The 20644-nt window shown below is 38.7% G+C and overlaps 7 protein-coding genes across 7 annotated transcripts; 3 read left to right on the top strand and 4 right to left on the bottom strand. All coding sequences in view use genetic code 12, as the record gives it.

Moving 5' to 3' along the window:
• Positions 1-329: 329 nt before the first annotated feature.
• DASC09_003760 (phosphotransferase family protein) lies at positions 330-1724 on the bottom strand (the record flags this gene model as incomplete). Its single annotated transcript, XM_064993979.1, has 1 exon — positions 330-1724. One exon carries the CDS (start codon positions 1722-1724, stop codon positions 330-332), a length of 1395 nt encoding a protein of 464 aa, XP_064850051.1.
• Positions 1725-2365: 641 nt separating this feature from the next.
• Positions 2366-4572, bottom strand: GTS1 (Gts1p; the record flags this gene model as incomplete). The annotated part of the gene is made up of 2 exons (XM_064993978.1): positions 2366-4245; positions 4470-4572. 2 exons carry the CDS (start codon positions 4570-4572, stop codon positions 2366-2368), a joined length of 1983 nt encoding a protein of 660 aa, XP_064850050.1.
• Positions 4573-4946: 374 nt separating this feature from the next.
• MND1 (Mnd1p) lies at positions 4947-5732 on the top strand (the record flags this gene model as incomplete). Its single annotated transcript, XM_064993977.1, has 2 exons — positions 4947-4955; positions 5109-5732. The coding sequence occupies 2 exons, from the start codon at positions 4947-4949 to the stop codon at positions 5730-5732; spliced, it is 633 nt and encodes a 210-aa protein (XP_064850049.1).
• A 710-nt stretch (positions 5733-6442) lies between these two features.
• Positions 6443-9817, top strand: DASC09_003730 (C2H2-type zinc finger protein; the record flags this gene model as incomplete). Its single annotated transcript, XM_064993976.1, has 1 exon — positions 6443-9817. The coding sequence occupies one exon, from the start codon at positions 6443-6445 to the stop codon at positions 9815-9817; it is 3375 nt and encodes a 1124-aa protein (XP_064850048.1).
• Positions 9818-11029: 1212 nt separating this feature from the next.
• Positions 11030-12595, bottom strand: DASC09_003720 (glycoside hydrolase family 16 protein; the record flags this gene model as incomplete). Its single annotated transcript, XM_064993975.1, has 2 exons — positions 11030-11942; positions 12003-12595. The coding sequence occupies 2 exons, from the start codon at positions 12593-12595 to the stop codon at positions 11030-11032; spliced, it is 1506 nt and encodes a 501-aa protein (XP_064850047.1).
• Positions 12596-13301: 706 nt separating this feature from the next.
• On the bottom strand, positions 13302-14435 carry DASC09_003710 (KilA-N domain-containing protein; the record flags this gene model as incomplete). Its single annotated transcript, XM_064993974.1, has 1 exon — positions 13302-14435. One exon carries the CDS (start codon positions 14433-14435, stop codon positions 13302-13304), a length of 1134 nt encoding a protein of 377 aa, XP_064850046.1.
• Positions 14436-14999: 564 nt separating this feature from the next.
• Positions 15000-19745, top strand: DASC09_003700 (Mds3 protein; the record flags this gene model as incomplete). Its single annotated transcript, XM_064993973.1, has 1 exon — positions 15000-19745. One exon carries the CDS (start codon positions 15000-15002, stop codon positions 19743-19745), a length of 4746 nt encoding a protein of 1581 aa, XP_064850045.1.
• Positions 19746-20644: the final 899 nt, after the last annotated feature.

Raw genomic sequence — 20644 nt, 5'->3', positions numbered from 1 at the left:
TCAGCTGAAACACGAAGTTAGCCCCACACGTGCTTCTCTCTGTTACAATAACCAAGCGGTTTGTTTTAGATCTGAGATTTACCCGAAGGCATTGTTTGGAATTGTTACCGAAGAACCTTGTAAACGTACCTAAAATTACGCTACAGAAATTCCCTCAAAAGTTCCGATTTTGTAACTACAAGATAAAGAGTAAAATATTGGTGATTGAGAAATATCAAAAGGTATATCTGTCACATATCAAAAGGCATATCTTTAAAGTATCAAGAATATCTGCAAAATATCAAAAGGTACACCTGCAAAATATTAAGGTTAGCAATTTTGGCCGAACTTCACAATTTAGGGTTGAAATCAATTTTTTCCTTTTCGGTACCGGTACCGAGGCAACCCTCGTCAATCCCAGCATCCATCAATGATAACCCCAATTTTGAATAAGCGCCATATGATCCCGAAAACTTCTCGGCAAAACCACTACTATTTGTGCCATTAATCACTCTAGCATGAATTCCTTGAATAATCACTGATAGTCTAAAACAAGAAAACGCCTTGGCTGAGATCCAGTACTTGAACAAAACACTGGAGGACTCCAATGGAGAATCGTAAAAACTACCAATGATATCTTTGTAGGTGTTAAAAGATGAAGATCCATTATTGATGTGATTCAATTCTTCGTTAGTAGTCATTCTTGGCTGAGTTATCCATAGGAATAAGTTACCATCGTCCTTGGTGATTGAATTACTAGGCCAGAGATTGCACACAATCTGATAATATTTCTGCAACACTAAATTTACAAATTTGGGGTCTGGTGACAAATCTATACCCAAGAAATGAGAATTGAAGGCCCTTGGAAAATAGTAGTTTTGCAAAGCGTTGGCTAAATCGAATATCGGATTACCAATGGTACATAATTCCCAATCCAATACCGCAATAATCCTATAGGTTTGTAAATCAAAGATAAAGTTATCGATCTTGAAATCTCCATGAATTAACACCGGCAATTGAGGATCGGGAGGACAATTGTGAGATAAGAGGTCACAAAGTTTTCCAAAACCGTATATTGGAGGGGTGTTGGATTGAGAAGATTGAAATTTATGAATTGCCGCCAAGGATTTGATCTGTCTTTGGAAATAATTCAAATTTCCTTTTGGCGCTTTTCCCCTTTGAGGGAAACAATGGACCAATCCACTTACCGGTACTTGATGAATTTGTGAAGCAACTTGAACCACACTTTCCCAACACTTATCTCTTTCAAAGTTCGTCAATGTTGGCATCGAAGGATCATGAAATATAAAACCTTCGACAAACTCAGAAATATAGAAAACCATACCTAAACACTGTTCATCCTCTACTAGTACCAAAGGCATGGCCACAGGAATGGAAAAGTTCTCAGTAATGTTTAAATTCGCAATATCGTATGCAATCCAGAATTCTCGTTCGATATTATGAGCTTTTCTGGATAATAACTTGGAGTTGGCAGAAGGTTTTCGACGGAGGATATATTTGTTATGGTTTGCGTCTTGGATGTAGTATGTGGGATTGGATTGACCATATTTAAATTGATTAATCTTAACAGGAAGAGAAATAGATAATGAGCTCAAAGGACCAAGATGGATTTTGGGATTAGAACTCAAATTGGAACAACCCGATAAGAATTTGCATAACTTATCAATGTCGATTGGCGATCTGATATCCCCAATGTCTTTGTCTGTGGCAACAGCTGATTGCATATTATAACAGTAGTAGTTAGTCAGTTCGTATCTATTTGAGCAGCATTATAAAAAATAAATAGAAGATACTGCTAGATATATATTATCATTGCCAAATTGAGGGGTCTGCGCTTAGAAAGAGAGCGCAAAGACTTACCAGAAGAAGCCCCGGACGGATGTAAACAGCGGTCACTTGCCGCACAGGCCTACTCAACATGCATGAAATAATAATTATCTTCATTTTCCTTTAGAATTTACTAGGGTGTAAGAATTACCTGAAATAATACTGTGGTGCTACAGTGTGATAAAACCTGGTGGTTGCAATTTATCTCTTGCCCATGTGGATTTGCATTAAATTTTCTCATCTAGGACTCTCTTATTATAGGATTGGATGTGAAACTCAGCTTTTAAACGAAATGTCGATTATTACTATTTATCAGAGAACTACAAAAAAGAACAACAATAAAGTGAATAACTAAAAAGCTTGATGTGAAAGAATGGAAAAAAAAAACGTGCTGTAAGTTTTGAGAAATATTTGTTTTGGAGAAATTCAGAAAAGAATTATTAAAGAATGGGAATTATATATATAATTATCATAAGTTAATTATCGTAAGTTAATCAAAAGAAGTGAAAGAATACAAATATCAGAAAGGAAGAACTATTCAGAAAAAAGTGTTTTGTGTTTGGGATGAAAATTGTTGTGATTGGCCAAATCCTGTCTGCTGGGCACCGGTCATTTGGAATGGGTTTGCCACTTGTTGTTGGAACTGAGGTTGTCCAAAACCAGTTTGTTGGAACTGCTGTGTCTGTTGTTGTTGTTGTTGTTGTTGTTGTTGAGCTAATTGGTTTTGGAATTGCTGTTGTTGAGCCATAGCAGTAGCTTGGGCTTGCAACATTTGTTGCTGTTGTTGCACCTGCATGAACTGTTCCTGCTGTTTTTGAGCGGTCTGCTGCTGTTTTAATTGTGATAACTGGTTAAGAGATAGTTTACTAGAAACTCCATTGTTAACAGCATCACCAGTGGTTAATGATGTAGCAGTACTTGGAGGGTTGCCGAATGAAGGTAGTTGAGATTGTGATCCAAAAGGTGATGGAGTAGAGGAGCCAGTCCCTGTGAATATCGAGTTTGTAATTCCGAAACCTGTAGCGGACATTTGTTGTTGTTGTTGTTGTTGTTGTTGTTGTTGTTGTTGTTGTTGTTGTTGTTGTTGTTGTTGTTGTTGTTGTTGTTGTTGTTGTTGTTGTTGCATGAACGGATTTCCGGTAACCATTGGCTGCTGTTGTTGCATCAAAAAAAGATTACCAGTGGCCATTGGCTGTTGCTGCATTGCAAATGGATTACCAGTGATCATTGGCTGCTGTTGCTGAACAGTTGCAAAAGGATTTCCGGTTTGTTGCATTACGAACGCTTGCGGTTGAGCAGGAGTAGTATAGATTATTCCTCTATTTGGATCAATCATGGCAGTAGCTTGCTGAGATTGTGGTTGTTGAACTCCATCGCCATCGAATAGCTCTTCAACTGGACGCGATACTTTATCAGCGACATCAATGATATTATCATCCTCCAATAGATTGTCACCATCGGCCCAATCGGTAGAACTTTCAATTGGTTTATCGACATTGGTACGTCGAGGTAACGCAGGTTTCTTTTCACTACTGTTTTCACTTCTTGACTTATCATCATTAGAGGGATTTGAAGATGATGATTTATTACGTGATTTTTTTCTAGATTTCTTGATGATCTCAAATGCAGCAAAATTATCACCGTTGGATAAAACAAGCGCTTCGATAATTGAATCAATATCTCTAATTCCCGTCTTCTTGGCAAATCTAATGGCTTCTTTATGGAAAACTTCGTCTTCGAATTTAGTTATTTTACGACCAGTCAAGGTAGGAAGCGATTCGGAATCAAATTTGTCTTTCTTTTTTGAGCCACTAGACATGAACTTTGGTTTTGAGAACCGGGAGGAGAGACCCCCAAACCGGGAAGATTTGCCACTGGACCTTCCACTATTATTGTCATAGTAGTCCTTAGAATCCTGACCTCCAGTATTGCTGTACAAATCATCTTTAAACATATCATCGTTATTAATTGATGAAGATCTATTTCTTGAACCAGTGCGTCTTGACCTTCCACTAGATGAATTTTTATGCTCATAATCAACATTATCCTCATCAGATTCGTAGAAAGCATTTCCTTTAGATCGACGACGTGGCTTCTCCTGGACGTCAGCTTCAAATGCATCATCCTCGCCCAACGTTAAGTTTGGGTCATCAGAACAGTACTTCCTCAAGACATATTTTTCACGAAACCATTTTTCAATAGCTGAAGAATCATCCTCATCAAATGGGAATGGAACTTTCTTCAGATTCCAAGCTTTGCTCGCCCTTTTGTTACCAATACGACGTAAATTGGAGATTTGATCCTCGGACCAAGTGTCCATGGTGAGTGATTTGACTTTGGTAATATGAGATCCCAACTTACGATGATAAGAAACGCAACGACCACAGAGAAAAATTCCAATACTATAACTTGCCCATGCTAAAAGAAACAGAGTGTTAGTAAATTTCACAGGCTTCACAATGGATGATAATATCATGAATTCTTCAGGTAATAATAAAAACGCCGCTCGCGACCAATCATATACTCCATAATTTGAATATTGAAAACAACACTGAGCATATAAATAGAATTCGTGACCTTGAAGAAAATATTATTCCAAATAAACAATTGCGCCTATTCTTTTCTATCAATTTTATACTCACTTGGAAAGGCAGTTTTACATTCACCACATTCATTTCGATTATCTGGCAAGTTAATGATCTGCTTCAACTCGTCTCGCGAGCGCATTTGTTGACGTTTGGACATCGTATGTATTAATTCTTATCTAAGATATTGCAGTTGTTGAAAAAGAAAGTTCTTGAGCAAATTCTTCTTTTTTTTTGTCCTTCTGATGGATGATGCTCTATCTTCGATACATACATATTTGTCAAGTTCATTTTTGTTTTCCTCAGTTTCCCATTTTGATTGGAGGGGGGTGAGGACATTACATGCCATATTTGCATACACATGCGTCCTAACGCATACTGTCAAAGACAAAACAATAGTTATCAACAACAAAACAAACAGAAAACTGGAAATTTATTCTTGTATAAAAGTTGGTGAATCCAAAGAATTTTTACAAGAAAAAAAGAGCGTCAACTAAAAAAAAGTTCTTCACTACAGCGCCTATACTTTTTAAAATGGCAGTGGTATGTATTCTTCATAGTAAACGTAAAGATAGCATTTACATTTTGACAAACTCGATCTAGTTTGCATGGTTAACAAAATTACCGATACCATATAAATGAAACTTCTAATTACCTTGCAATCATTGGAAATATTACCTGCTAACCTATTACTAGAAAAAAGCTACCGCTGAAGAAAAAAGAGACAAGCTTCTTCAATTTTTTACGGATGACTTTTCGTTCTATTCAATAAAGGAAATTGAAACAACCGCTGCCAAAAAAACTGGGATCAGTTCTATGCAAATTAAAGATGTTCTTCAACAGTTATTAGATGAAGACCTTGTGAAGTTTGATAAATGTGGATCTATGAATCTATATTGGTGTTTCCAGTACGATCTGACCAAAAATATGATTGTCAAACATCGGCGCTTATTAGAAAATATTAGGGAAGCAGAAGACGACAAGAGGCAGATTGTATCTGCAATTAATGTAGCTAGAAAGGAAAGAGAAGAAAATATTTCCAATGATAAAGATGGTGCAAATAATATCACCAGAATATCACTTCAACGGGAAATTAAGGAATTGAAACAAGAGCATCAGGAGCTTTTATCCAGGGTCCGAGAATTACAATTAAATGATCCCGCAAGGATCGAGCAAATGCAACTGAGTCTCATTAAGACTCAGTTGGAATCAGAGCGCTACACTGATAATGTGGATTCATTAGTTGGGTATTTGGCACGAGAAAATGGGATAAATTCCTCTGACCTTAGACGGGAGTTAGGAATTCCTGATTATGATTAATGACTTGTTGCTTAAACGAAGTTTAGGAAGATGGATTTCACTACTTGAGTTAGTACACTTTAGGATTACTAATTAGCTACTATTTCCTCCAATATTTAGTTGGTATACTGCTATTGAAAATCTAATGATCTTGCGGGAGCCGAAGTTCACTTTTTTTTTTTTTTCATGTTATTGCGCTTAAAAAGAGCGTCTTAGAGAATATTTGGTGGTCATGCGGGAACAGAGTGGGTTCAGAGACGGTACACTATTGGACAGCAGCTGCTTGCAAAAACTGTTGTTACTGTAGATATGATGATGATGATAATAATAATGTTAATAATATAATATTAATACGAAGACAACAGCCATAATAAATACTCTTATCGCATTAGGTGATCTGACGTGCAGCATTGCGTAACCGGTGTTTTATCTTTTTTGCCGCACGCAGTTTGGTAGATCCGGCTACCAGGAACCTATATGGTGTGTTTGAACAATTTAATTTAATTTAATTTTTCTTTTCGGTGTTGTTGTTTTCACTCATCCAACTGCAATACAATCAATAATTGCTTTCTCTGTTTGCTTGATATCATTTCGTTGTGCTCACCACAAGATATTCAACAAATAGTACATACAACCTGATACACATTTTAGCTTTTTTTTTTTTTCTGGTTGCCTTTTCTGACGGGGTCTTAAAATATTTCCGATCTTTCTCATTTGAAACAGAACAGAAAATGGCAAGTGAGAACTGCTCGGGCTTTCATTTGTTCTCTCCTCCATCCTCTTCAACACAATTGGGTATCGATAGTGTATTCGTGTTCCCTCAAGAGAGCACATCCTTGATGAATAACCCCGATAAACCCAATTTGGGTGCCGATAGTGACTATCTTTTGAACCAAATTTATTCCCGTGTCAACCTCTTGAACGTGGACCACCATTCTTCGCTCTCCACAATGGCATCCGATAGTAATAGTAATAACAATAATAATAATAATAATTCCAGAGGCTCGTCTCCTAACGCCTACCAACATGAAGCCCCAGTGCTTACTCCAAATTCTCATATGTCGCTTTCACCTCCCTCCACCGCAGAAGCTCCATCATCCTCTCAACAAGACAATTTTTATCTATTACAAAACAACCAAAGTATTCTTGCCACCTCCCTGGCAATAGATCTACCAGAAAACGATTTCACAGGATTTATGAATGGCGGGGGCAATCATAGTGATTGTATCCGCTCGGAAATTAACCATAATGACAATAATAAATTCACCATCATGCCTCATGATTTGACTTCTAGTCATTCGGCCATGAGCTCTCCATTACATTTTACTACCACGTCAAAATTACAACACGACTCTCTCATGATTGACGATAACCTCAGTGTCATAAGCACGATCTCACCAAACAGAAATATCGATCCTCCTGAGGATTTAGCGTTGAGTGATTTTGATATGAGTAATGATCTATACAATAATATTAAGAATGATAATGACATTGGTTTCAAGTATGATGATATTAATAATATTAATGACAAAAAAGAGCCAGAGCCAAAAACTAATACCAATAATCCTAAAAAACTACAGCCCAAAACAGAGAAGCCTCAACGGTTAGATTTCCGAACCTCAAATGGCAGTTTGTCTTCGCTAGGCCGGACATTCACATTTTCTGTCAATGATAATTTCATTACCAGCGGGATTTCCTACAAACAAAATAAACCCACACCGCTTCGAATTCCTACTGCAGATAAATCCAAAGCAAAACATAATCGGGAAGGCTCACTTTGCACAATGATGGGGAAAACTAGCTTGCAATCGCCAATCACCCCGATTTCAGCATCCTCTAAGAAAAAGTTTCCTCCGTTATGTGTAGATATCCCTCATACCACAAAGGATTTCAAGATGAACGATCATTTATCAACCCCAATTTTCCAAACCTCAGTTCTTGATTTCTCTAACGATAATAAGAAAAAATCCCACAAGGTTCAGAAATCTGGCACCGCTAAAAGTTCTATTCAAAAAGTTCATAAAAAATCCCAGAGTTTGAGTTCACAATCATTGACCAACCTTTCCCATCATGATTTGGTGGATCATAAAAAATTACTGAATGCTTCATCAACCTCTATTCATTCCTTGGCTAATAACTCATCATCGAGCATCAATAATAACCCACACATAATGAATTCGAGCACCAATACTCCAATCGCCACTCCAATTAATAATGCCATCAAGAAACTTCCACCATCGCTCAATAATTTGCGAAATGGTGGAATGTACAGTAGCAGCTTTTCTCCAGTTAATTCCAGCTTCACCAACTTGCAAATTCCTAACAAATTTGTGGCCCAAAAAATCGAAGAACCTTCGGGGTTATCCACGAAGATGTCGTCTAATAACAATAACAATGTTGATAATTCGTTTGTACTATCACTTTTGAGCACTGGTGAAGAACCTAGTGATTCTGAATCTTTCAATCCAACCACTGGTTTTGATGCAGGAGGAAAAAATTATTTTTTCAACAATGAAAGCGTGAATTCGTTTGTTGATGGGTTAAGGAACGAGAAAATCAATCAAGATGATAAAATAAAATGCGAAAATTTTGGAGATTTTTTGGATGATAAAGATTTGGCGAAGTTTTCTGGGGATGAGAATGATAGTGATAATTGGAAACCTCATGGTAATCCTTTCGATAATGCGAAATCGTCAAACTATCAAAGCCCTGAAGCCATCAATGATGCTGACAAGAATTTCATTGACCAAAAACAACCATCAGAAGTTTCAGGGATAAAAAACGGTACCACTATTAATCCTTCTAAATTGACCTCTCCGGTACTGAGTTCTTTCAACAATTTTCTCAAATTTAAAGCATCAAAATCAATTGATTTCAATTTAGATAATGATATCAACAAGATTCTACCATTGGCAACGACCACCGAAGATTTTATGGAATTTGGGCTGGTTCTTGATGCAAAGGCCAACGATATGAATGGGTCGGATGTTTTGCGGGATTCTGACGAGGATTTGGCGAGTGATGGGGTTGATACTCCAAATTACAAAGCGTTGTTCAACAATGTCAGTTACAAGATGGTTAAAAAGAAGAACAGCAAAACTGAAGTCATTGGGGGTGAAGAAGAGTCTACATTTAGTGAACTGGATATAAATGATTCATCAAGAAAAATTGGTGCTGCTACCAAAGCTACCTTGAAAGAAAAATTGATCAGGAAAAAAAGTAATGATGGCGAATTCCAACATAAGAGTTCCATAAGTTCAATGGCCGCTAAACTTAAATCGCCGATTTTGAACAAGAGGAATAAATCTTCTCTGGATGATGGAAGCGGTGAAAATGGTAATTTCCCAAATCAATTTCCAAGACCTTCAATTCAAGTACCACCAATCCAATCACCTCATTTTGCTGAGCAACCGATTTATTCTGAACATCAAATGATTGTCCAGAAAACCTATTCTGAGCTTGTCAACGCCGCGCGTAATCGGGCTGGATCCATCAATTCCAGCGTTGAAAATCTCAGTACTGTGAACTCTTTGAATGGTGGAGCGTCCTCTGTTTTCTCAGCCAATACCACGGGGGCCAGTAGTATTTATTCCACGTCGAATGAGACTTTTGATGAACCAAAGAGAACGGTGGTGAGTGATCTCAATGCTAATAAATCATTGGGGAACCTGCCTGATTCTTTAACTAGCATGATAATCATTGCCTCTCCTCATCAACACCATATCCAACAACAAGAACAACAACAACAACAACAACAACAACAACAACAACATTCACCATATACTAGCACTCCATTATCGGTGATAGATTCTCGCACCCCATCACCAGAGGAACGTTCGGAGATCGAAGAACCTAATTCGTCATCTGGTGGTACGCAATTTGTGAAACAGCCGAACCGTCGTGGTCGGAAACCGAGCTTACAATATGATCCCACCAAGATCTTCAGCTGTACCTTGTGTCCTAGAAAATTCAAACGTCAGGAACATTTGAAAAGACATTTCAGATCGTTGCATACTGGAGAAAAACCATTTGGATGTAACATTTGTGGGAAAAAGTTCAGCAGAAGTGATAATTTGGGCCAACATTTGAAGACTCATAGTAGCTAGCTGGGAGATGATTCTTTTAAAAAAAAAATCTTAATTTATCAAGTTATTGTTATTGGACCCAGCATATCTTATTCCCTTTTTTTTTTTCAATATTTTTTTTTTTTTATTACACGGATGGAAGGAGGATTTTATTGTTATCATTATTCTTCTTATTATTATTGTTTATCATTATTTTTTCGGCTTATTCATTTACCTTTACCACTTCAATTCTTGGCTACGAACTTTTAATACCTTTTTTCCCCACGGGAGTAACTAATTACTACACAAAAAATACATATCCTGAAAAATAAAATCGCTATTGATGATTTCTTCTTTTTTTTTTCAGTTGTAGATTATCTAGGATCTATAACTACTTTTTATCAAAAAAAAATACTCGCTCTGTGCTGATGTCAGTGGCCATTGGTAGTGGTGGTTGAGCTTGGTGGTATTGATATTATTGATGATAACCATCAATAGAGAGCACTGGTACGAGAAGTGCGTTTGTAAGCTATTTTATCTCAATTTTTGTTTGTTGATTAGGCATATAAAATGATAATAAGTAACTAAGACTATTGGTAATCCTTTTACAGTGAAATAATCAAAAGGGTAATAGAAACAGAACAATAATGATTAAGATAAACAAGGATGGAAGGGATGCTCAGGAAATGAGAGATAACTACAAAATTAAGATGAGCAACGATAGAAGAGATAACCAAGAACTTAAGAATGAGCATGGATAGAAGAGATGTTTAGGGAAATAAAAAAATCCAAAATAAGAATGTTAGGGACTAAAAGAACATTAATCCTGCTATATATTACTTGTTGAAATGCTTTATTTATTCGAGATATTAATTGAAAAAAAAACAACAAACGAATAACATCTGTTGAAATAATAACATTTTCTAAAATAATAACTTCAAAAAGCAAAAAAAAAAAAAAAAACCAATGCCAATAATATTTGTTATAAAAGGTTAAGTCAGAAAACAATGCAAGAATATATTAAAAATAAGCTAAGGAAAAAATAATGATAATAAAACAAAACAGCAAAACGATGCAAAAATATTAAACTAAGTGTAGAGGTAAAAAAATATAAACTTTTTGGTGGGGAGAACTTTCCAATCTATGGAAAGAAATGATAAACTTATAATAATAGAAAATGAAAACAAAAACAAATGCAGAAGGAAATGAAAAAGAAGGCTAATGATGAAATGCGTATTGTGAAATTCTCAAAGCTTAGAGAATAGCAGCAACACCGAATAAGCCCACCATCATACCAGCAGCCAACTTGAAAACATTGTTGACGGAGTTCTTACTCTTCAAAAGACCAGAACCAGAAGAGGCTTGTTGGATCGACAAAGTGGTGGAAGCTTCTCCGGAACCGTAAGTGAGTTGTTCGCTCAAAGTACTTTGACCAGTGATGGTAGCGGCGGCGGTGGTGTAAACTGCATAAGAGTTAGAAGCAGCAGCAGTAGCAGCGGTGTAGACCTTAGAGGCAGACACTCTGTGATATGAGGAAACCACGGCGCTAGTTTCAGCGGCCTCGGTGGTGAAGGATTCGGCATCCAAAGAAGTGGTACCATAGACGGCAGAGGCAGAGGCAGAGGAGTAGACTTCAGCAGAAGCAGCGGAATAAACAGCAGAAGATGAAGCGATTGTACCATAGGCAGCCGAAGATGAGTATGCTTCGTAAGAGGAAGCGACAGCTGAGGTAGAAGCAGAGGCATAGGCAGAGTAAGAATAAACAGCAGAAGATGAGTATGCTTCGTAAGAGGAAGTGACAGCCGATGAAGAAGCAGAGGCATAGGCAGAATAAGAAGAGACAGCAGCAGATGAAGAGGTAGCAGAAGAGGAAGAGACAGCAGCAGATGAAGAGGTAGCAGAAGAGGAAGAGACAACACTGGAAGCATCGGATGAAGCAGCAGCATCGTCAGCATCAATGTTACCCAAGATAGTACCACCATTAGATTTGATACTGGTCCAGTCACCGCTAGTATCGGTATATTCATAACTAGAACCGGTAGAGTAGTCGGTAACCACCAATTCTTTGAAATAAGCACTCCATGGAGCAGTGGAGTAATCAGTTTCACCACCGGCCCATTCAACAGTACCAGCAGCGTCAACACTTGAATCACCACCAACCCAAGTACTAAAAATTGTTAGTAAAAAGAAAACAAAAATGAAAAATGAAAGTAAAAATAATACTCACCCAATATAAAGTTTACTAGGGGTTTGTGGGTAACCTTCAGATGAAGTGCTCAACAAAGTTCTGACCAAAGTACCATCGATGTACCATTGGAGCTGGTCTTCAGTCCAATCGAGGGTGTAATTGTGGAAAGTGGTTTGAGGGTTGCTGACGGTATGGTATCCACCACGGTCGTAAGTGGTGGTGTCACCTTTAGAGAAGTAGTTCGATTGCACCTGGTTGGTATCGCCACCTAACCATTCGATGTCGATTTCATCAAGATCTTCACTTTGCAAGTACAAAGTGGTGACGATCCCGGTTCCTGGAGCGGCCTGGCAGATCACCTCGACACGGCCGAACATGATGGTGAAATCGGACACGATAGAAGGATTGTCCAATTTTTTGGCGATGGTGAGCTCAAGACCATTTTCTGTACCGTATTCGACCTTACCAGCACTGCCGTAAGTGGAGAAGTATGAAGAGTTGGAGGAGAAGTCGACGTTGATGGACTTACCGAGGGCAGGAACCGTGGAACCGGCGGTGATGTTGGCGGTGGAGGCGTGGATCCCTGGATAGAGCAATGAGAAAGCAGCGATAAGACAAGCGACAGGAAGCATTGGTGGATGTTTGTATTTGAGTGATACTGATAGTGATTAAATGAAGGAGAAATTAGTTTGTCTCAGAGTGAGATTAAGGGCGATATATATATATATAGATATAGTAATAATAATAATAATAATAATAATAACATCCATGATTATACGATGCATGCAAGGCTGACGGGCGTCCAGCGTCGTCTATGGTAAGGGTCTGCAAAGGAAAATAGAGCGAATTTTTTTTTTTTTTTTTTTCAACCGGAGATTATTTGTGTGCACAGTGGATAATTGTCGTTTGACAGATATATTTGATGGATGAATTGTGTTGTCCGATGTTATATTGTATGGCAAACTGTATTACATATCGCTATCACTGAACACTGTAGATAGTAGCGGATAACCACTGCCTGTATGCTTGTTTGTTTGTTTGTTTTTTTGCTGTCTCACTTCAGGTAATGATTGACGATGGCTGGTGGCATTAGTTGATTAGCGCAGTCGATCCGCATAAATCTATAATTATAACCATCACCACCATAACCACATCACTCTACACGATCCTCAAAATAACAACAACAATCCTCTATTATCAAAATATAAAATATACACTCTTAAATTAAAGATACCAACCATTAAAACATCAAACGCAGACTAACCAAATAAAAAATAACTAAATAATGATAATAACAATAACAATAATAATAAAAAACCACAGCTACGCATAAGTTATTTATTTCTCTTCTTTCTTCTCCACTGATCCTTGCGGTTGTTGGGACTGATAATTATTATAGTACATGTACTGCTGGTTCGGATAATACTGAGAGTAGTACTGGTTATATGGGTATTGATACATCGCGGGATTCTCCCCCGTGACATTCCCACCAGTACCGCTAGCATTAGTGTTAACAACATCAGCACCTGTATGATTCCCAGTGGCAGAAGCACTACTGGTAGCATCCACTCCTTGAGGAGTGGAGGTCGCCACCGGCCCCGAAGGATATCCATAAGCCGCCATATTCTGTGCTGGAGAATAAGCATTGGCCAGCGACCCCCCGTTAAGGAAGAACGATTTGATATCCCTAACAAACAACGGGAATAAACTATCAGCAATCCCCTCGTTTCTCGCCAATTCAAATGCCCGTTCAAATGGAATCCACACCCCTTTCAAGTTCATGGCCCCAATCTTCACAACGTACCTAGTCTTCTCGGTCTTTAGAATCCCATCACGACGACCACGCGTCATTCCGGTGACGTTAAGAAGCTTGGTACCATTAATGAAGTTCGAGTCTTCACGTCGAGATACCGCCACTCCTCGTGCCTCCACTTGGTAACACACGGTATTCTCGTCTTCCCAAAAAGTGGTGGTGATACGTGGTTTTGTTGGTGCTTGTGTGACCACCGGACGCATCCATGGAGAACCAGTGGCGGTGGCAGCAGCAGCAGCGGCGTTCATCATTGGATACTGATATCCTGCCACCGAAGTAGCCCCGGTATTTTGCCCAGTGCCACCAACAACCCCAACACTAGGGGTGGCAGCAGCAACAGTGGCGGCGGTAGGAGTCATCGAAGCTGCTTGGTTAGTGGTTTGCGGCGCTTGGGTGGAAGGTTTCTTGTCATCCTTTTGATAATAATTTTGTCCCATTTGTTGGTACAACTGAGGATAGGCAGCGTACGCCGTTTGTGGGTCGTACATCCCACCACTGCGTTGAGGGTAGTAATATGATATACTTGGTTGCACAGAAGAAGCTTGGGAAGTAGTCACTTGCGCCGAATGTTGATGTTGATGTTGTTGCTGTTGTTGAGAGGATCCTTGTACATCATCATCTTGTTGTTCCTCGTAAGCGTAATTTTGGTTTGTGGACATATTTCACTGTTGTTGTTTTTGTCTGTCTATATTTCTAGGTTATTTTTATTTATTTACTTTTCTTGAACCAAACGCGACTAGCTGTATAATAAATAGTGAGTACGCGATAAGTAATGACTTGAGTAAAACTGGAGAGAGGAAACGGGTGTTCGGACCCACACACGATAATAATTATTGAGGTGTGGCCAAGGATATATGCTGGGGAGGTTTTGGCAAATAATAACGACAATAATTCCAGGACGATCTGTGGATGGAACAACATCAACAGAGACGCGGTGTGTGTTTTTTTCTGGTGATGTCGCGACGTCCCCTCCTCCACGTGACAAATAATCGCTTACGTAATACATAACAAAGTAGCAAAAAGTGACACATTTTTGCAACACACGTCAAAAAAATAATAATAATATAGATACATGTATGATACGGTATAATACCAAACAATCACACCATCATTAATGGTCCAGACACACAAACCACGCTAACAAACACCACTAAAAACATGGAATAAATCTTCCATCCAATACATATATTAGCCTAACACCAACAACTCCTATCAATCGTGAAATGGCCTGTCTTGTACAACACCCCCCAAAGTGCAGGGTGATCCAAAACCCCTTTCCTCATACTAACAATAATGATATTGTTCGATTTGGACTGGCCTCGGCCATTGGTGGCCAGTACCTATTTATCCATGGAGGATCATCTGGTCTTATGGACCAACAAAAGTGCATCAACAAGATATTGGGGCAAAAACTCTCGTCAAACATCAATATCTTTGATGATCTTTGCCTTCTAGATTTGGTATCTCTTGAATGGACACAGTTAGATGGGACCCCACATTCAAATAATATGAGCAAAGATCTATCGAATGCCACCTTTGTTGAAGAAATTACCCATAATACTCTTAAAAACCCCCCAGGTCCCGATCCTCGGTTTTGTCACTCGATAGTCTATCTTAAACAAAAATTATACCTATTTGGTGGCGTGTCTCGCCTGTCAAAAAATACTATTGAGATCCTCGATGATTTGTGGGAATTTGACCTTGTCTCCCGTAACTGGAAATTACTTGAACTTCATACTTCATGCGGTCGTTATAACTCATCATTGCTAGTCATCAATGATGCCAGCTCGATTTTCACCCCGTCGCCCACCCAAAACAACTTGCATTGTGAAGATTGCTTAGTTATTGTCGGTGGTCAAACCATAAATGGACCATCAACCAATGTGTTTGGATATGTGCTATCTACAAAATCTTTAGTAGACCAAGCATGCTGTTCGCTAATGCAACTGTTAGATACCCATTCATTTATCTTGTCTTTCTCCCTGAGAGGAAAATGTCTGATAAATGATGCGTTACTCTATTTTTCTAGCGCCACCAACGTCTTACAAGTTTGGTCAAGCCATCATAAGGGCCTGGAGGCAGTCCATCTGAAAACTCTTAGGATACCGATTTCCAAAGATTTAAAAAAGCTTCAAGGATTTTTTGTATGTGAAAACACTCTATTGATCACCGGATACGACCAACAAGGAAACTTTTTGCCGCTTTTGGTCAATATTTCCAGTGGGAGCTACTCTAAATTAATCACAAAATTTCCCATGTATGAAGTTGGCCAACATTTAATATTATTAGTACAGTATTGGCAATCTCGAGGAAAATTGGTACTTTTAACTACACCAGGATCCAACAAGAATCTTTGGAACTCAGTTATGTTCAGCCTTTCTAGTAGCATTTTGCAATTTGGAGAATCAAAATACTGTCCTCATCAACAAGATAATTTCAAAAAACTAAAAGAAGAGTACAAGAGATCTGTTCTTTCTGACTCTTCTTTGGAAATGGTGCCGTTATCTGACGCTGGCAAATTCGCAGAAAACGATAGTAGTTTTGTACGTTTTGAATATGAAAAAGAAAATGACAATGAAGATGAAGCCAACAGAAAAACTGATTTAGAGTTTGAAAATTATGTGAAATATCTTGTCCCCGACTCGAAACCAATTTATGGAACCGCAAACTTAACCGCTCCGTTTTCTTCTCCCGCGGTGGCTTTGGGCCGTACGGTTTTTCAACACTACTTAACCCCGAAAAATGATAGTCTCAGCGATTTCCAAATGATCGGGTACGATGAAGAGTTTGTTCCAATTACATTGAAAGTACTTTTAAGTCGCTGGGGTACCCATTTCCAACTGATTCTTGGCGTGGCGTACGCGAAAACTCTTAAATTGTTGACGGAAAAATTAATAGCAGAAGAAGCTGATAACTCGAAAAGAAGTATCGTTAGCAGGGTATCGACGGCCACTTTAGGTCATCGAATAAGCTCGATTGCCAGCAGTTTGGAAAATGATGCTAATATTGACGATGCCTTGATGGAAGAAGAAATATTGGAACTTTTCAAGAGCCCATTGACGTTCACCTTATTAACCAGACCTGGGAATGAAAAAACTATTCGGAAATACTCCAGTAGCTCGTACGCTAGTAGTATGACTGGTATCCCAAGACCTGCCACCGCTGATAGTTCTAATGCGGCTCATACCCCAAGTATTGAAATATCACCATCCAGATCAAGTACGATAAAGCCAACCAGGGATCCTGCTAACGCCGCCACCACCCATTTGTCACAGGTGAAATCTGCATTTAGCCATAAAACAACAAGTCCTCAAAGTAGTTTGTCAGAGTTCATTAATTATCCAGGCATTTCATCAAGGAAAAATTCGGTAATTTCTAACAATAGTAGCACTTCTAGTGCTTCTGATTCATTAATTGATAGCAGGCTTAAGTATGATCTAAGTGGGAGTAGTCCGTCTCACAATTTTTTGGGTCCGTTACCTAATGCATTGAGGCGGCCAAGTGCAATAAGTACCAAAAGTCCACCTCTTGCTTTATCTGACGAGAACCGTAGCTCTGGCCTGTCCGGCTCAATCACCGTGCCACAGGCCTCACCAATTCCAGAGTTTGCTCCACCAGAAGTTCCGGTGTCACCGATATCAAAACCAAAGGTGTCACGAACTTCAGAACTCCCACCTACTTCTGCGAAAACCCCAGTGGTATTCAAGTATTCAGACAAGATCCGATACAAAGATCATGGGCTCATGGAAGAATCTTTGCCTCCAAAACCCCACCATCCTCTGGTGAATATTTTACAGAGTTTCGGTAGTAACCCATTTCGAGAAGCAAGTTGGGCCGGTACCAGTGAAGCAAGAATAATGAAAACGATAATTGATGAATACAAGAGAAAATTGGAAAGTGATGGAAACGCAAATAAAGCGGGTGCCGGAAGGGATCCATCATCCCAAAAATCACTGCATTTTTTGCTTGAACCACTGCTCATTCCCAGAACATTATACTTGCCATTCCATTCGAGTGTTATCCGCTCTCTTTCAGAGTTTTTCTTGACCGGCCAGCTTAATGGTAAACTATCCATTGCACCAATTGTCACCGATTTATACATTGCGGCATCGCAATATGATATACAATTGTTAGGAGACTTGTGCAGCGAAGTATTATTTGCGGTGGTGAAAAAGAAAGAGCAATCGGTGATGAACTATATTGAGTTTTTGGATTGTGAATTGAATGAACTTGAAAAGAAGAACCAAGATGAAGCGCAAACTGGCGAATTAAAGCTGTTACACAAAACATTCAATGATAAATTCTGGGATTTTCGATCCATGGTTTCTGGAAATTTTAAAGGTGATCATTCTTTTTATATTGCCAGGGCGTTGGCAAAATATAACCGGTTATTAAGGTCCAAAAAACTTGAAAAATCGAAATCCCTTGATGATGGGGATGAGCATCAAAGTTTTACTGATGAGGAAGCCGCGAAAGAAAAGGAAGATGTTTTTGTTGACGATAGTGAAGACGAAGGGTACGATACCGATGAATATGATAATTTGTCATTTGGAATTTGCGACACACAGTATCCCGCTGAAAAGCACAAAGAAGTTGCTGGCAAGCGTTATTTATCGTTTAATATCGAAGATATCAATCAAGGTATCAGAATTCCTTCTAATGAGCTAATTGCCACGATTTATGAAACTGCTGGGCTTGTCATGGATAATCTATTGTTGATGAGATCGATGTATCTTTTGCATATCATTGAGTTAGTTGAATCAATGAAATCACCGATTGAATTGAAAATTAAAGCCGACTATGCTGCCATGGCCGCAAGAGAAGAAGCAGAAACGAAAAAACGGCAATTGGAACTTAAGAAGATCCATTTTGAACAGGAAGCCAAAGAAAAAGAGCGGAAACTCCAGGAAAAATTGAAACTTCAAGAAATGGAGAAATTGAGCGTGGCCAAGGAATGTATTAGAGAAGAGCAATATAAGCGACAACAGCTGAGAAAAGTCGCCTTTGATGAGCAACCAACGAAAAACCGTTCGTCGGAATATTCTGTTGGCAATAAAATTTCCACCAGCAACTTGGAAATCGCTATGGATGCTAACTCTTCGAAGGCATCTTTAGGGTCTACCAGAGATAATAATGGCATGCTCGGCCTCCAACGTGTGAAATCAGGACCTTCATGTGGCGGCTCGGTTCAACCTACTGTGAGATCATCCACTGATTCAATAAGTGATCCTGTGTCTAAAACGGAACTGAAAGATTATTTTTCAGATAGTGAAGGGGGTGGTACTATCCCCCATGGTATGCATCATAATCATTTTGCTAAATTGAAAATTTTTGCTCATGGCCACTCTCTTAGAAGTTCCAGGACCGAACCGTCTAATTTCAGCAACTATGTGAAGCATAATTTAAGATCGCTAAGTGTTGCTGATATGGACCAGCCAATTCATGAAGAGAAAAGTCACCAGAACCGCTCTAGTCCACCTCCAGCTGCAGCGGCTCCTGAACAACGAAGCCAACGGCATCCGGATTTCTCAAGAGTGTTGAAGTTCCATAAATCGATACTTTCCATTGACAAACATACCAGCGATACCAACCTTGAAGTAGAAGTTTCTACTGGGGAGCCACAGGAATGTTATTCTGATTTATTTAATAACCCGAAGAATAAAGCCATGGATGGCCCTGTGGTTGGCCCAGAGCCGCCACAATCATCACAAAAGAACCGTCAGAATAGTGTGGCGTACTCGATGCTCACCGCCAGTACCGCGGTGAATGAATCAAGTGGGTTTGCCCCATCACTCGGTAACGGGTCGTTTTTAAGCGAGACTTCAACCTTGACTGATTTGAGCATTTCAGCGACTCAAAGTACTACCAGCGTGGTGAATGAACACCCGCATCGTCGTCATCGTCCACGGTTTGGGTTGTTGCATGGTCACCAGAAGCATAGTCAGCTTGGGGAAAGTGAACAAAAGTGAGCAAAGAATCTGTGGGAGAACTGAAACTCTGATGTGATACAAAAGTGAAAAAAATCGAGCCCGACAAAAGAAGCTACAGCATATTGAAGTGAACAGATTTCAATCTGTCACAATACAAAAAATGAAGCACACACAGAATTAAAAAAAAAAAAATCAACCCATGAAGTTTTGGAGTGAAGTTGTACTATTTTCCATAATCTATGAGGAGAGATATTTTACCCGAAAAGGGGATTTGAAGGTGATGTGTATTGAAAAAATATGAGACTTGTTTTTTTGTGTTTATTAATGATTGATGTTTATTGCCAGTACTTTATTTTTTCTCTCTTACTAATTGTTATTAATTGTTATTAATTGTTATTAATTGTTATTAATTCTCCTATTAATTCTTGTCAATTCTTTATAAAAGTGCTTCCCATCGACGGTGTATAAATATTTAATGATGATGATCAGCGTATACTCATGTACTTTTTGTACTCTATATTTTGGTGTAGCATTATTATTTTTTTTTTCCCTATAAAATTTCGACTTATTACTAAATATATAATTATACATCTATAAAAAAATCTTTTAAGCGTTGCTCATTATTATGATTATTACCGAAAGTCAGTTCTAAAGGCCCCACTCTAAAGGCCCCGTTCTAAAGGCCCCATTCGAAAAGCTACTCGAAAGATAGCATAAAAATAGCGCGCGCGTCGTTTTCGTTGTAGCACCAATCAAACTTTACTATACGTACAGAATTAGCAGTATGGGGAGAGAACCAACCCACCAAAAGGAATTAATGGATATTGAAGCTCTCAAATTGAGAGTTTTGTTAGCTTTTAAATGATGGTAAAACAAACAAACAAATAAATAAATAAAAACAGAACAGAACAGAACAGAGTAGAGTAGAGCAGAAAAGA

Source organism: Saccharomycopsis crataegensis (assembly GCF_037102585.1).
Source record: "Saccharomycopsis crataegensis DNA, jcf7180000000072, whole genome shotgun sequence".
Classification (NCBI taxonomy): Eukaryota; Fungi; Ascomycota; class Saccharomycetes; order Ascoideales; family Saccharomycopsidaceae; genus Saccharomycopsis; species Saccharomycopsis crataegensis.
The sequence above is the reverse complement of the archived record's forward strand: the minus strand, read 5'-3'. Positions and strand labels throughout refer to the sequence as shown.